We start from the raw sequence: 16,545 nt of genomic DNA, 5'->3' as shown, positions 1-16,545 counted from the left end.
TCTACATTAAGGCAAATCGTGTTGTTTACCAAGGGCTTTTCTGCTTCCTGGTTCTTTGACGCTATTGCTATGGGCCGCATTACATGGGAGAAGATGGGCGACAAGGGGCTTGAATTGAATACTTTCCCTCGGTTCAGTTCCATTGAGTTCTATTAAGGCAGCGCCATCTAGTGGTGGAAGATCCTGCTGTTTTCCAGTTATTTGATTGATTGATTGATTGATTGATTGATTGGAGCTGCAAACAAATCATACAATCTATCAGAAAACATCTCTTTAAAAATAGACATACTTTTTACATATTATCTTCAATATATAATACAAGCAAAGAACAACACTCATGCAAGCAAACGCCTTTCAGCAATCAGTTTTTAATCGACCTATCTTTCTCAAAGGATTCCACTGCCATGAACTCAGGGAGCCTATACTATAACTCCAATATTTTTAATGTGCTGTGTAAGCTTACGTATAACCATAACTCCCTGGCCCATAGGTTATCTACTCACCAAACGAAAAAAGCTTCCCTTAATAAATAGTTCTTAGCTGCCAGTTTCTCCTAGTTCTCTGCTCTCCTACAGACACAAACATAACAAAGACTGACCTGTATCGTCGTCAAAATTCGTTTATCCAAAAAATCTAAAGTCTCTTTTGCTATATTATCCACAGAAGGACTGTTTAAACTGTAAAAGATACTAACTATGTAACTCAAGGATAAATGGCTACTACTTATCTCTATACCGCCCAATAGCCGAAACTCTATTACCACTTTAAAAGTGGTTCTTTTTATCTATGGTTTTCTAGAGGATTCCACAGGAGACTCCTGGTTGTTGATGACGTCATGAAATTGACCCAAAAACTTCCATGAGTGGCCAATCACAAGTGTGCAATAAATCACTCGCTTAGATGAGACCCTAGTTTCTTTCTCTCCTACCATGCCAGGACCTGAAGCTAGGCTTTGCATTTAGTTTCCAATTCCTGCCTTGTATGGGAGGGACAAGCCAAGGGTCCTATGCCTTCTGTATAGCTTCTGGTTGTTTAGCTGCTCTCGATGGCAGGAGGAGCCAAGCAGGAGCAACCAGACATTGTGCATGAATGCTCTTCCCATGAACGAGAGGCCAGGATCCTCCAGATTTCTGACTTACTGCTATGAGCGAAGGTGGCCACTAATTATTATGACCATTTTGTAAAGGCAAGTAATGCCCATGTTTTTCCTTCTCCAGTCAGCACATATTTGAAGAATCCAGAGATAGCATTTCTGAACATTGCTTTGTTAATACTCTGACATTTTATTTATTTATAACTTTCATATCCTCCCTTTCCTTCCCCTGGGAAGGTAAAGGCAGTTAGCAAAATATACAGGGCTAAAATAATCCCATAAAACCTGTAGCTGAGACTTGCATTAAGATTAGGGTTGCCCACGAGTTCTCGCTAAGGGCCCCCTGGACCTGCTCCTCACCAGCCTCTCATTCTGTGCCAGACAACTGCAGTGGTGAGAAGGAGGAGCGAAAGGTGCCACTGCCTGCTTTCTCACTGGCTCTGTTCTCTCTGGGTCAAGCATGCAGGTAGTAGCAATAAGGAGGAAGAGGAAGAAGAGCGCCAGCAGCTGGTGACAATGGCGGTGGGATTGCAGACTCACTGAGGGAGGAAATCCATTGAGGGTGTTTTGCCCAAGGACCATCAAAATTTGCAGCAGACAGTGCTCCCCACAATTTCATTTTCCTTACTAGGCCATGTAGAAGGGGGTAAACAGTATAAATCTGGGATTGGGCCTGTTCAGACAACACGCTAAGCCATGGTTAGGCTGCTAACCTTTTGCAACAAATGGTTAGTGAGTGTGTTTAAACCGTGCTTATGTAGCCACCACGGTTAAGAATGGTTCACACGACACGCTAAGCCATAATGTTTAGCCCAAAATGCTTAACCACCGTGGCGTAGCGTGGCGTCTGAACAGGGTCATTGTTTTTCCCCTTGCGTCTTCACTAGTCCTTAATACAAATAAGCCCCATAGCTCACTATCAGTCAGTAATATGTAATATCAGTAGATGAAAGTCTAGCCTCCCTTAAGGCACAGGAGGGATCCTCAGAATCCAATGGCATCTTCATTCCATTAGAGGCAGAGCCGTAATTAGAAGGGGGGAAAACCCACCTTCTGCAGGAGGTTGGAGGGGCTTGGTATCAAGGCTACCCAAGTAGCGCTAGGCAATTTAAACATATGGGTCAGAGTTCAGCTGGGTTTGCTAGGCTAGAGCCTGAATCAAGATGTCAGACCTGAGTGTTCCTGCGGAGCAAATGAATGCAAAAGCCCAGGGCCAGATCTACACGAAGCGAGATATGACACTTTGAAAACAGTTTGAAAACTGTATCTGGAGTGTGTCCTGGGCCGGATCTACACTAGTCTTATAACATTGCTAGTGTCCCTTTCTAACGTGGTTCTCTGTATCGGTTCTCTGTAGCTGTAACGTTACCGCAGGGCACATTGTTGTTCTCCCTCCCTCTTCTCTGAAAGCTGCTGGGTTTGCTCTGCCCACTGCCTGCCTCATTCCTAGCCAGGAGTGCAGGGCAATAGTCATAAACACACACAAACCCCCTCCCAAAACATCTTAATGCAGGTCCTGGGGAATAGTTTGAGTGCATAGGAGCCAGCCACTTTGCTGAAGCTAAGCTGGGTTGGGTCTGGTCAGGGTTGGGATGGAAGACCAAATTGAAAAGTTTTAGCAGAAGCCCCGCTGGTCATAAGTTTTGGACTTTGGACCCTTGTTAATTTTCCTGCACGGAGCTACAGCGATCCTTTGAGCACTCCTCAGCTCCTTTGCAAAGAGGGGGGAAATGTTAAAAAAAAAATCATAAAAAATCAACCGATGACCCAATTTGATTCAAATTTTAAGGCAGGATGCATGGGAGTACTTCACAATCAAAGCAGATTCTAAGGTGGAAAACTTCTGAGTCCTTTGCATGCAATTGTCAGTGACTGCACAGTATAACGCTGGTGTGATTTATCTGCTGTAGCAGATAAGATAGCAAATGGGGTGAAGGAAGGAGAACAGGAAGTGGACGGAGCAAACCCAGCAGCTCTGATACCGGTAGAAGGAGGCACATGAATCTGTAGCCACGCTGGAACTAAGAAACAGAACCTGTAAGTACAACTCATTTACAACATTGGAGACCCAGGGTCACGTGACGCTATGTGTCACAGTAACCCATTCAAAACGTTAGAATAACACCAGTGTAGATTCCCACCTGGTTCCCAACAGTTGTCACTACTGGTATAAACCATTTTAAAGCAGTAGTGAAGATCCTGCCCATGACACAGGTCAATATTGCTGATATTTATTGATTTATTTATTGCATTTCTATACCGCCCAATAGCCACAGCTCTGTAATGCAAGTGGGTTTTGAAGAGTCATCACATTAATGGGTAAGAGGGCCAGTTCTCTCTCTCATAATACTAGGACCCAAAGGGATCAACCCATGAAGCTGACTGGTGGGAGATTCAGGACAGAGAAAAGGAAGGACTTCTTCTCACAGTGCATACCTGAACTATGGAAGTCTCTACCACAAGATGTAGTGATGGCCAGCAATTTGGATGTCTTGAAAAGGGGTAGATAAATACCTGGAGGAGACGGCTATCAATGGCTACCAATCCTGATAGCTATGTGCTACCTTCAGTAGCAGAAGCAGTAAGCCCATGTACACCAGTTGCTGGAGAACATGGGTGGGGGAGTGGGGTGCAGTTGCACTGTATCCTGCTTGTGGGTTCCTGGTCGACAGCTGGTTGAACACTGTGTGAACAGAGTGTTCGACTAGATGGACCCTTGGTCTGATCCAGCAGGGCTCTTCTTATGTTCTTATGTATGCTCTTAAGACTGTGGACTGTTTCATACAGTGCATAGTTAAACTGTGGCATTTGCTACCAAAGACATAGTGGATGCCACCAGTTTGGATGGCTTTAAAAGGGAGTTAGAGAAATTCCTGGAAGTGGAGGCTATCAATGGCTACTACTCTACCTCCAGTATCAAAGGCAGTATGCCTATGTACACCACATGCTGGTGAACATGGGTGGGAGGGTGCTTGTGCACTCATGTCCTGCTTGCGGGTTTCCCATGGGCAGCTGGTTGACCACTATGTGAAGAGAATGCTATGGTCCCCAGTAGGGGACCACTAACAAAAGCTCCCTGGAGTTGCTCCTCCTCTTCACCATGGCAACCTGCATGTTCACCTGCCTCTTGCTCTGGTCCAGACAATGGTGGTGGTGGTGAGAAGGAGGAGTAACAGATGCCAAAGGTGAGAAATAAGATTAGGAGCAATAGCAGTCCATGACGATGGTGGTGAGAAGATAGACTCGCTGAGAGATGGGGCCCATGGAGTGGGCCTCCAAAACCCGGAGCCAGCACTGCACTCACATGAACCCCAACACAATACTCCAGTGCACACATTCACTTGTGGGCCAGTCATCCTGTGTAGAGAAATCAAGAGGCATACAAGCATGTATGAACCAGGCCAAAGTGTGCAGCACTCACAGCAATCGCTGCTGGCCTCATCCGTGTCTCTTGAGTTCATGTGCTACATTTGCCCAGGTGACGCTGTTGTGTAAATTGGACTTTGGAATAATAGAACAATTGTAATGGGACGGAATTATCTTTTCCGTGACAATTGCATCATATTCTACCATTACTAGCCCTTTTTTAAAATTTATTTATTTATTTATTTTATTACATTTATATATCACCCCATAGCCGAAGCTCTCTGGGCGGTTTACTTCCCTGTTTTAATGGAATCGTCAACTTTTTCAGTAGGGTGACCATATGGAAAGAGCCCGCTACCTAGGGAGGTTGTGGGCTCTCCCACACTAGAGGCCTTCAAGAGGCAGCTGGACAAGCATCTGTCAGGGATGCTTTAGGGTGGATTCCTGCATTGAGCAGGGGGTTGGACTTGATGGCCTTGTAGGCCACTTCCAACTCTGCTATTCTATGATTCTATGACTCCTGTATCTTTAACAGTTGTGTAGAAAAGGGAATTTCAGCAGGTGTCATTTGTATGCAACTAGGACCTGGTGAAATGCCCTCTTCATCACCTCAGTTAAAGCTGCGGGAGCCCTGCCCTCTTTTGTATCTGGTCATGGAGCTATACTAGCAGCTTTAACTCTAGTATGTAGTATGCAATTCTACTTCAGGCACATCTTGCTCCCCACCCCTCCCAGAACAACATGGAAGTTAAACAGTAAGTAAATTGGGGTGAACGGGCAATAAAAGATGCTTCTAAAAGGTTTCGGCTGTTTACAAGCTTCTGGAATTACTAGTTTACTTCAGGGCTCCATCACGGTTTCCAGTCAGGGCTTTTGCAAGTGCTCCATCCTTCATCTATTTTCGTCTGTAAACACTTGCCAGAAAAACACCCCTTGGGCATGCTCTATAGCGGAGCGGAACATTCACCTCGTTGCAGCAACCATTTGCAAAGTCACATGGGACAACACTGTGAAAAACACATGGGTGACTATTCTTAGTTTAGGAATGTACACAGTGCCTCGGTGCGGTACCTCGTTAACCAAACTGCAGAGAGCAGAGTGACGGTACCTTGATGCTAAACAAACCCAGAAATTGCCCCCAATGATTTTTTTCACCAATGAAAGAACAATCTCGAGGGGTTTAACAGCTTTTTTTAAAAAATATAGCCTTCACATTCATGATCTAGTCATGGAATATTTCAGCAGAGAATAAACAAGCCAAAGCGACTGAAGGCAGGGAAGGAATAAGGTAAACAGATCTGCCACGATTTTCAATGATAGAACTGGGAGACAGTTTTGCCTACCGTGTGTGTGTGTGTGTGTGTGTGTTTCAGCTACTGCATTTAACTATATAGCCATACAGTTTATGTATGAAGTATTTGATGGTGGAGGCAGTGAGTATGTGATTGCAAAGCTAGCTAGCAGCCGTTTTTCTATTCCAACCATAGCAGAGATTTTAAATTAACTTCGTTCTGCCCTTCTACAGCAATAAAAAGTAAAACTTTTGCTGCTTTACAAAAACAAAATAAAGATAAAGCACTGGATCCATTTTACAAAGAACGTGTTGGTTGGGTGTGAATATGGAGTGCTGCGGAGCTGAGGGGAAACATTCTAGCAAACTTTGACATAAAGGGTTGGATCTACAGCTCTTGTTCCTGCTCGAAACGCAGCAAAAGCAATTCAGAGTAAATAAATATATCATTTCCCCCACAGATTCCTAGACCCGAGGACTTTAGTTTGTCATGTTGATCTGCCAGAGTTACATTCTTTGTGAATGACTAAACTGGGGAGGGGGGGGGGGGAGAGAATTGAGAAGAAAGATACTAAGCTGTTAAGTGTTTCAACGGAATGGAAGACTTATAGGCATACATTTACAGATATTTATCAAGAGCAAAATGTTTGCTCTGTGTTTGAGCCACTAATCACCATGTTCATCTCGCAGCATATGCATTAACATTTTGTTAAAAAATATTTTGTATTAATCAGGGTGCCAAATCAGGCTCCAGAATTCTGGCCTAGCACCTGGTTTATTTTATAGAAGATGTTGTGTGCCTTTTTCTTCATCTACTTGCCCTTTGACTGATGTGTGTAGTTCATTTTCCCATTTCTGCACTAGACGGAGTATATTTATAGGGGGCCATTGCTCCGTGACTCTTCACGTTGAGTGTTTTGATGAAACACCACAGAGAATTCATGCTTGGCTGCTGATGACATCTGTCTGGTTCCACTATGGAAGAAAATTCCCCCAAAGACCTGCTCTTCAAGGACCAGGATTTCTCCTCTGAGCTGCTAAAGCAGCTCAACGTTTTGCGGCAAAACAGAATCCTAACTGATGTCATTCTGTGCACTAGTGACATTGAAATTCCTTGCCATAGGAATGTTCTTGCTTCAAGCAGCCCATACTTCAAAGCAATGTTCTGCAACAACTTTAAAGAGAGTGGTCAAGAAAAAGTCAACCTCAAAGGCATTGACTCAGCCATTCTCCATTCTATTATAATTTATGTTTACACAGGAGAGGTTCTCATGACGGCAGAGAATATTTTGTATCTTATGGAGACTGCTTCCATGCTCCAATATACAAAACTCTTTGAGGCCTGTTCGGCCTACCTCCAGGACCAACTTACCCCAAACAACTGCCTCAGCCTCAGTAGACTCTCAGAAATCTTGCACTGTGAGCATCTCAACAAGAAAGCCAAAGCAATGGCCCTGAAGTGTTTCCCTGAAGTAGCCACATCCGAAGACCTGAAAGAACTTTGCGCCTTGGAGTTGATAGACTATCTTGGAAGTGATGAACTCTGTGGAGAGGAGGAACAGGTTTTCGAGGCTCTTATGATTTGGGTGAGGCATGACCTGCAGGCACGTCGAGGCTACATCCAAGACTTGTTCAAGAAGGTAAGGCTTCAATACGTCCATCCAACATTTTTCTTCCACTTCATCGCCAATGACTCTCTAATTCAGTCATCCCCTGCATGTAGAAATATCCTGGAGCTGGCCAATAGGCAGATGTTTTCTTTGTACAGCATCAATGCTCCTGATGTTAAACCTATGTGGCATGTTCCTCGGAGATATTCATACCGGGAATTCCTCCTTCTGGTCGGTGGCCGCAAAGACAACCAACAGACGACAAGGGATGTCTTGCTGTATGATGAGAAGACAAACCACTGGTTGAGTCTTGCCAAATACCCAACACGTCTCTACAAGGCCTCTGCAGTGAGCTTGCACAGTAACGTTTATCTCCTCGGAGGCATTCCCATAGGGAATGGGAAGGATCACGTCACCGACAGTGTTCATATCTTCTCACTCAAACTGAACCAGTGGAGGTTGGTAGAACCCATGCTAATTCCACGCTATTCCCACAGGAGCATCGCCTACAAAAATTACGTCTTTGCCATTGGAGGCATCGGGGAAAACCAGGAAATCTTAAATTCCATGGAAAGGTATGATAGCATCTACAACATTTGGGAACACATGACAAATATGCCCGTTGCTGTTCTTCATCCCGCTGTGGCTGCCAAAGACCAAAGAATCTATCTCTTTGGAGGGGAAGACATGATGCAAAACCCTGTCCGGCTCATACAGGTACCTCCCGGTCCTCCCCATCCCAGCCGACTATGCCAATTGCATGATTCCAGGCTTCTGATACCATTGCCACTGAATGCATTTGGCTCCTCTTGCCTTTTCCAAAGTGAATGATTTGTGTCCAGACTCAGTAGTCAATATAAAAGCCTATCATTTACATCAGAGGTGTTTGACCTCAGTCCCGCAAGCCAAATACAGCTCAGCTGGGATCCCCAATGCAGCCCTCTGAGGTTTCCCAGATGGCCACACCTATTTTCCCTAGCCCCAGTCGCTTTCCTCCAGCTCCCAATCATTTGGCTTTTGCACATTTCCCCCATTATAAAAGGTTGTAATGCCTCTCCTAAGACCTAGGCATGTCTACACCAGTCGATTTCCCGGGGATCGCCCATGGATCATCCCTGTGTGTCCACATGATGCACAGGGCATCCCAGGAGCAGGGAGGGCTGATCCCTCCATTTCCCTGGGATATCGGCAGGCCCTTTTTCCCCAGCTTTTCCCGCCATCCCGGGATGATCCCAAGGCCCACGGGTGGTGTGGCCGCCCATCCCAGCTTCTTCCCTCTTTCCCACAAGTAGCGGAGGTCAACAGAGGGAAGGAGCCGGGATGGGAAGAGTCCAGGGCCATCGGGGGTAGAGTGGGGAGCGGGGGTGGAGCTTTTTTAAAAAAAAACTTAATTTTTGCTGGAGCACAAGTGCGCTTCAGCTCTTCTCTCTTTAATAAAAAAATGGCTGCCACGATGGGTGCGATGCCTGGGATGTCGTGTGGCTCATGTGGGCTGAGGGGGAGGATTTCACGATCAGCATATCGTGAGATCCTCCCTGCTTCCCCCCATAGTGTAGACATGCCCCTAGTTAGAGCTTTAAGCTAAAATATGCTGGGGTTTGTGGTATTTTTGGTCCCTGCTCTCTTTTGCCTTCAGTCCTGCCCACTCCTTGGGCTGAAAGACGTTTGCCATCCCTGGTTTACCTTGACGATGGATCATGAGTTCCATGGAATCGATAACCAAATGCACTTGCTAAGCTGGGATTTCCCTCTCCAGAAATGCTAAATTTATTTTCGTTTACATATGCCATTATTTTATTATTAAGAACTTAATGAACTGCCACAATTACACTTTGCTAAGAGGCCCACCAAAGTGGCCGGCACCATAGTGCAGCAAGCGATCCAGGGTGTCTATTTGCTGTTATGAGTATAAGCATGAAATCTGGAATGCTCCAGCCATGGTAGGGCAACTGCCTATCAAAGGCTAAATCTTGAAATATAGAATCATAGAATAGCAGAGTTGGAAGGGGCCTACAAGGCCATCAAGACCAACCCCCTGCTCAATGCAGGAATCTCATACTCCACATCTGTGTGGAGTATGAGATATTCCTAGACATGGGAAGTTTCAGATTGCATATGTGTCTCAGCACGCATATATTGGGTAGGATGCAGATTTAATCACACTTAGAGTAGACCCATCAAAATCAATGGGACTCAAATGAATCATGACATACTTATCTCATTGATTTCAATGGGGCTGCTCTAATGAAATGTGGATCCAACCCGCCCAATTTAACAAAGCGAAACTGAACATCAAAAGTTGCTTAAGTTGGCTTCATCACATTGAATGGTCCACGTGATCTGGAACACAGGCCGTTGCCTTATACTGTGTCAGCCAACTAGCTCAGCATTATCTACATGGCTTCCTTCAATCTGGTAGACTTCGGCTACTAGCAGTCTGAGGCAATGGCCAATGGACAGAATTTCAGGAAGTTGTAGTCTGAAACACCTGAAGGGCACCAGATTGGGGAAGGTTAGTCCAATGACTGGCAGCAGTCTCCAGGGTTTCAGAGAAGAGCATTTCCTCGCCCTATCTAGAGAAGCCAGGGACTGAACCGAGTAAGGTCTCCATGTAAAGCACATGCTCTACTTTTGAGCTGCAGCCCTTTTTTCTAGGAGACGGCATTTTAGCAATCAAGAAGCTTCAGCTATTAGAGTAAATTCCCCTTCTAGGCACCACCATAGCTACAAGGGAAGATGAGCAGAGTGCAAGCAACCCAATGTTCAGATTTTCTTATCAAGGACCCACAGCCTGCCTGCCTGCTTGTGTCCACAAAGGTGCTGCCGTTTCACCCTGCCCTAAAGCCTCAAATTTCTGATATGAAAACTTGGTAACCCTAAATACAGACACATTGGAACACAGAAAGGAGTAAAATATCCCAGTATATGCCTGACCCCTAATAGGAGTGCTACTCTTCATGGCTCCAGACAGCTTGGAACAGAGGTCTTCTGGCTCAGGAAAGAGGAAAGCAAAAATAATATATATTTTTCTCCCTTTCTCACCTTCCTGAAACCTTCCCCTGCTATGCTATATGGTGTTAAAGAGCTTGGATATGGGGCCGGGCTAAACCTGATCATGTACCTGGTTCACCTTAACTCAGCCTTCTCCAACCGGGTGCCCTGCAGATGTGTTGGACTACAAGTCCCATCATGTCTAGCCAGTGAGGCCACTGGGCATGCTGGCTGGTGATGATGGGGGGCTGTGGTACAACACATTTGAAGGCTGCCAGGTTGCCTATCTCTGGCCTTAATTGGTCCAGGACAGAGAAATATATTTTCCCATTTAGGAAAATCTGTAGGGATGCAAACACACCGCCTTTCACTGCAGGAAGGAGACTGGGCTGATCCATTAGCAACACAGGACGGTGGCTCCAATGTTAGAGGAGTGGTGAATCCTCTCTGGGTTTCAGTGAGAACCAGTCAGAACTCTAAAAGAGCTATCCAAGGCGTGAAGCAAATCACTTTGGATACCTCCTTTAGAGTTCTGACTGAAACCTGGAGCAAATCCACTGCCCACTGACATCAGAGCCACCAGCCTCCACTGACAATGAGGCATGCTGTTTTACCCCAAATCCAGGTGTCCATTTTATGCCCTTTGTATTCCTCAGGTATACCACGTGTCTAGGAACATGTGGTTCCGAATGGAAACCAGAATGGTCAAGAACGTTTGCGCGCCAGCGGTTGTGATTGGAGACCGGATTTATATTGTTGGAGGTAACGTTCATTTAAATGTTCTGAGGTGGTTTTCATAACTGAAATGCTCTGGTTTAGGATTATTTCTTCCTCACTGCATGACACCGCAGAGTAGCTTCTTTCTACAACTGGCAATGCAGTCATGCCTGCATAAATGTTGTGCAGTGCTTTGTAGCTTGTGGACTTATTTCTTTTATCCTTCAGGCCTTCAACGTACAGAGGAGCTATTTCAAAATGGCTGGCAAATTGTCCCTAGGGTGGCCAGGTGACCTTTTTCTTATATTTTTTACAGAGAACAATCCTCTGTTTGACAGGCTGTCATGGGACAGTTCTCTGTCTAGTCCAAGTCTGTCCAGTCCAAGTCCAATTTAAAGTTAAAGGACTCTGAGAACTTTTGCCCATCAAAATTTAGAACCTGAACAGCAGACTGAACCAGCAGGGATGCACGTCTTCCACACAATGGTGTGATGTATGAGTTGTTTTAGAATATTTACTTCTGGAGCAAAGACTTGGCATGTTATTTTAAATCCAAGGGTGCTTCCTAACAGAGGGCTCCAAGTCCTACCAGACAAAAGGCCTTGCAGAGATATTCCATCTTTCCTTCCTTAACTAGGGTGACCAACTGTCAGGATTTCCCCGGATTTGTCCTGGTTTTTGTTCTTTCCATGGTGTCAGGGGGGATTTTCTATAATTTTCAATAATGTCCTGGAATGACACACCTTCCCCTTTAAGGCTGCCATTAGCATGGCAGGAGGGAATGACATGCTTTCTTGAGGCACATCATTCCCCTCATCCTGAGCTCCAATTGAGGTCTTAAAGGGGAAAGTGGGTCATTCATGGACATTATAGAAAAGGCCCCAATTGGAGTGGATGGTGGTGGTGCAGAATGAAATCCTTTCCCCTCCTCCACTCCAATCAGGTTCTTTAAGGTGGCGGGGGAATAACATACTTTCTGCAGAACTCAGAAAGCTGCTTCCCCCCACACACACTAGGTGTCCTCTTTTTTGGTTTCCCAAATATGGTCACCCTACCTTAACAGATATTTTTGTGGAAAGGAAAAAGACGGAAGAAACAGAAGGAAAATACAGGAAGGTTACAAATTGAAGACAACATCATTTGGGGACACACATGCACAACCAGGAGCACTCATTTTAGGCTGGATACACAGCAAAAATTTGTGGCAGGTCACACATGTCCTGCCACAAAGTCCTCTGGCTTAGGCCTGGAGGGCCCGGACCACAAGCGCTGACACCAGACTTTTTACTCCTGTTTGTTTGTTTGTTTGTTTTTGACAGCGCGGCACTTTGAAGAGAAGCGCCAGGTGAGGCAGCTGCAGCTGCTGCCATCTTAATTTTCCCAGAACGCCTCTGGGCCCTGACACTGTATGCCTCCCCCAGTAAGCTTTGGGGGGTGGCATCAGACTGCCAGTGACAAGGGCCTCCTCAAACCGGTACTGGCCTCTTTCATTGAGGAGTCACACAACTCCCATCTGCCAATGGTGAGGGATGCTGGAACTTGTAAATGGTATGTGGTTCAGAAGCAGAACGCAGCAGCTAGGGTGCTCACTGGGACACCTAGCTCTGCCCACATAAAACCAGTGCTAAAAGAACTGCACTGGCTGTCTGTTAGCTACCGAGCCATGTACAAGGTCATGCTATTATCTTACAATGCCCTAAAGAACTTGGGACCAGGATACCTAATAGACCGCCTTCCCTTGTATACTCCCAGGCAACATTTACGATCTTCAGAGGAGGCCCTGCTCGTCATCCCAACACAGAAAGAATGTTGCCATGAAGAACCTCAACGGCGGGCCTTCTCTGTAGCGGCCCATAACTTTTAAACACCTCCTAAAAACATATATTTTTAAACAAGCCTTCCCTGGACTGTAATTTATTCTGGTTTTATGTGATTTTAAAGTTTTAAACTGGATTTTATGGTTTTAGTTGTTAACTGCCCAGAGAGCTTAGGCTGTTGGGCAGTATAAATATGTAATAATAAATAATCAAATAAACCAAAACTTCTAGAAAGCTGCAAGTTGCCCACCTCTGATCTAGAACTCGACTTCCTCACAGCCACAATTGACTTAGGCTTTTGAACACATATATACATATGGAGAAATCAATATATTGTGATAGGCATGCATCAGTATACATTTGGTATACATGCTTTTCTTTTATGCATTTTTTTTTGTTGGGAAAGCAAAATGTATGAAATAGCTCCATATGAGGGAAAACAAGAGAGCCGAAAATATGAAGAGAGCAGAAATGAAATGAGATTTTTTAAAAAAATAAATAAATAAATGGTGTCTACAAATGCATTTATTCTGAAGCTTTCTGCAAATAATTGAGCTGACAAGTTTAAGCCATAAGCTTTTTTGGTTTACTTTACAATTCGCAGAAACATTTAATCTAATTTCAAACATAATCCATTCTCTTTTAAAGTAGAGAGATTTACTGCCGATAAGTTTTCATTTACCAAGTAAATATGCCGCAACATCATCCAGTTGTATGTGGCTTATCAGTGCCTGGAACTGAAAAATCACAATAATAACAAACAGATTTTTGTTTGTTTGTTTTTAAAAACCATGCAATGTATTTCAAGCCTTCCTTGGACAATTCATATCAAAACAAAGCAGAGTTGATTGGCCCCAGTAATGGGATTCTTGGTTTTAATTAAATATTGCTTTCTTTTGTGTTGTTCTCACCTACTGCAGTTGTGTCTGAACCTACACTGGTTCTGAGTTCAACCACTGCATGCTAAAACATGGCTGTTAATAACAACTGGGCAAAGAAACGGCTTTCTAAGGCCTATTTGCAAGATCTTAGAACTGAGCTGTTTACCAGGTTAGATTTAGCAAAAACATCTTAATCCTCATTAGATCTCTGTAAGCTTAAGAGTATAGGTAAGGGGGCAGGAACAAAAGGAGGAAGTCCATCCATGCCTTTGCCCACTTCCTCACGCAACAAATTATCTCCCATTATAGTCAATCTAGCTAACAGCAAGCTGAGCAGAAAGACCCGGGTGACCAATTCAACCACTGGAAGATTCCAGGGTGTAGCGTCCTCAGAGCTGCTGACCCAGGTCAGCAGAACCGGTGCTCCGACCACCAGCCCAGTCAAGATGGCAGGAATTCCCTGGTTAGGCTAGTGGCTTCTGCCATGGCTATTCCCTGGAGCAGGAAAGTAGCAGAAGAGTGTGGAGATGACTTTGGCTTTGATAACTGGATTGGATGAGGGTTTGTACAGGGGGATTTGCAGAGGCCCAGTTCATATAAATAAGCAGGAGAAGGAAAGCCACTTGAAAATACAACCATGTAGAGCAGGGGAATTGAAACTCAGGTACGCAGGCCAAATCTGGCCTGCTTGGGGTCCCAGTCTGGGCTGCCTGGGGTCCCAATCCAGCTCTCTGGGGTTCCTCCAAATGGCTACACCCCCTTTCCCTGACAATAACCCAGTCATTTGGTGTTTCCCTGGCTTTTGCATGTTTTCTCCCCATTCTAAAAGGTTGAAACGCCTCTCCTAAAGCTGAGTTACTGGCAGTAAGAGCTTTAAGTTAAAATATGCTGGTATCTTCAGTACTGGGGTGGTGGTAGTGGTATTTTGACCCCATGCCTAGGGTGACCATATGAGAAGGAGGACAGGGCTCCTGTATCTTTAACAGTTGCATAGAAAAGGGAATTTCAGCAGGTGTCATTTGTGTGCATGCAGCAGCTGGTGAAGTCCCCTCTTCATCACAACAGTTAAAGTTGCAGGAGCCCTGCCTAGTGTGACCAGATACAAAATAGGGGAGGGCTCCTGCAGCTTTAACTGTTGTGATGAAGAGGGAATTTCACCAGGTGCTGCATGCACACAAAGGACACCAGCTGAAATTCCCTTTGCTACGCAACTGTTAGATACAGGAGCCCTGTCCTCCTTTCCATACGGTCACCCTACCCATGGCTTTTGCCCTGCCCACCACTGGAATGTGTCTCCTCCCACCCAGAGCTTTTCCAGAATTGGTTTTGGCCCTTGGGCAGAAAGAGGTTCACCATCCCTAATGCTACTCCACAGGCAAACCATTGTGTGACATGGCAGTTCTGGTCATTTTCACCATGTGATTGTAAGCTGCCCCCCCCCCAAAAAAAAAATAAGGAAGGAAGGTCATAAACATGTCGTCAAAATGGACAGAGCTATTCACAGGAGTGGCTTGACACCTGGGTCAGCTTTCACACCGTGGCATGATCAAACACTAGACACACTGCTGACTGCATGTGTGATCTAGGCCCAAATTACTAACATGCAAACCAGCCTCCTTTTCAGAGGCATGTGTAACTCTGGTGCTCCTCTTTATGCGTTTGATGTAGGGTGGCCAGGTGTCCTACTTTACAGAGGACAGTCCTCCATTTGAAGGGCTGTCAGAGGAACCTCCTCCTTTTGAAGGTGCTGGATGGCTGTCTAGTCCAAGTCTGATTTAAAGGGGGAAAATATCCTAAGAAAGGAAAGCAGGGGTCTTGAAGTTGCCTATCGACAATGCCTGGGTAGCAGACTGAGCAGGTAGATGGGTCATATGGTCACAGTCTTCCCCACGATGGTGAGACTACTTAAATTATAAATTTAAATAGTTATAGAAGTTTTTCTGTCTAAATGTATTTCTGAATCAATTAGCGTATGCAAACTTTAAGCAACTGTGTATTCTCTTCTGTCCCCTCTTTTTGGTGATGCATAAGTAGCCTCTCTAATTTGATGTGAAGGACATTTCCCGTTCATAATCGTTTGGTCTTCCTTCCCTTCCCCTCCCCCCCCCCCCAGGGTATACCAGGCGAGTCATTGCTTACGACACTAAAGCAAATACATTTGTGAAGTGTGCAGACATGAAGGACAGGCGGATGCATCACGGGGCTGCGGTGATCAATGAGAAGCTGTATTTGACTGGAGGCCGCTGCCTTACTATCGACAATGCCATCGAAGACTCGGATGCGCTCGAATGCTATGACCCCAAGACAGACACCTGGGCTTCAAAGGGGAAGCTACCGCACCAACTGTTTGACCATGGATGCCTTGCACTGCAGTGTGTGCCTTACACTAATGTCTTGTGAGAGGGGGAATGTTTTCCCAAAGCAGAAAGCCCAGACTGCGAACTACATGGAGAATATCAGTAAACTCCTGCCAAGGAAGCCAACAAAAAAGACTGAAGGATCGGCTAGAGATGTTAGCGTGTCAGTTGGTTCCCTGTTTTTGGACTCCTATGTCCCACCCTACCATGAGGTAAAGTTAGATGTTTACCTCATGGTAGCAGATTTGAGGGTTGCTCTGTTGTCTAATTTTATTAATATTAATTATTGCTATGAGGGATATCATTTGGATTTTCTACCTCAGACATCAAAAATGCCCTTTCTTCTCTGTCCAGCCTTCTGAGGTTGTTCCTCACAGCCTCAAGAGGCCTTTCTGGGAAGTGGTGACACAGAGCAAGGTCAG

The 16,545-nt window shown here is 45.2% G+C and overlaps 1 protein-coding gene across 1 annotated transcript; it reads left to right on the top strand.

The window, feature by feature from the left end:
- Nucleotides 1-6,637: 6,637 nt before the first annotated feature.
- Nucleotides 6,638-16,300, top strand: KLHL38 (kelch like family member 38). The gene is made up of 3 exons (XM_063129913.1): nucleotides 6,638-8,077; nucleotides 11,008-11,113; nucleotides 15,880-16,300. Exons 1-3 carry the CDS (start codon nucleotides 6,728-6,730, stop codon nucleotides 16,164-16,166), a joined length of 1,743 nt encoding a protein of 580 aa, XP_062985983.1. The 5' UTR covers nucleotides 6,638-6,727; the 3' UTR covers nucleotides 16,167-16,300.
- Nucleotides 16,301-16,545: the final 245 nt, after the last annotated feature.

This window comes from Elgaria multicarinata, chromosome 7 (assembly GCF_023053635.1).
Source record: "Elgaria multicarinata webbii isolate HBS135686 ecotype San Diego chromosome 7, rElgMul1.1.pri, whole genome shotgun sequence".
NCBI lineage: Eukaryota > Metazoa > Chordata > Lepidosauria > Squamata > Anguidae > Elgaria > Elgaria multicarinata.
Note: the sequence above shows the minus strand (reverse complement) of the source record. Positions and strands in the feature narration are given on the sequence as shown.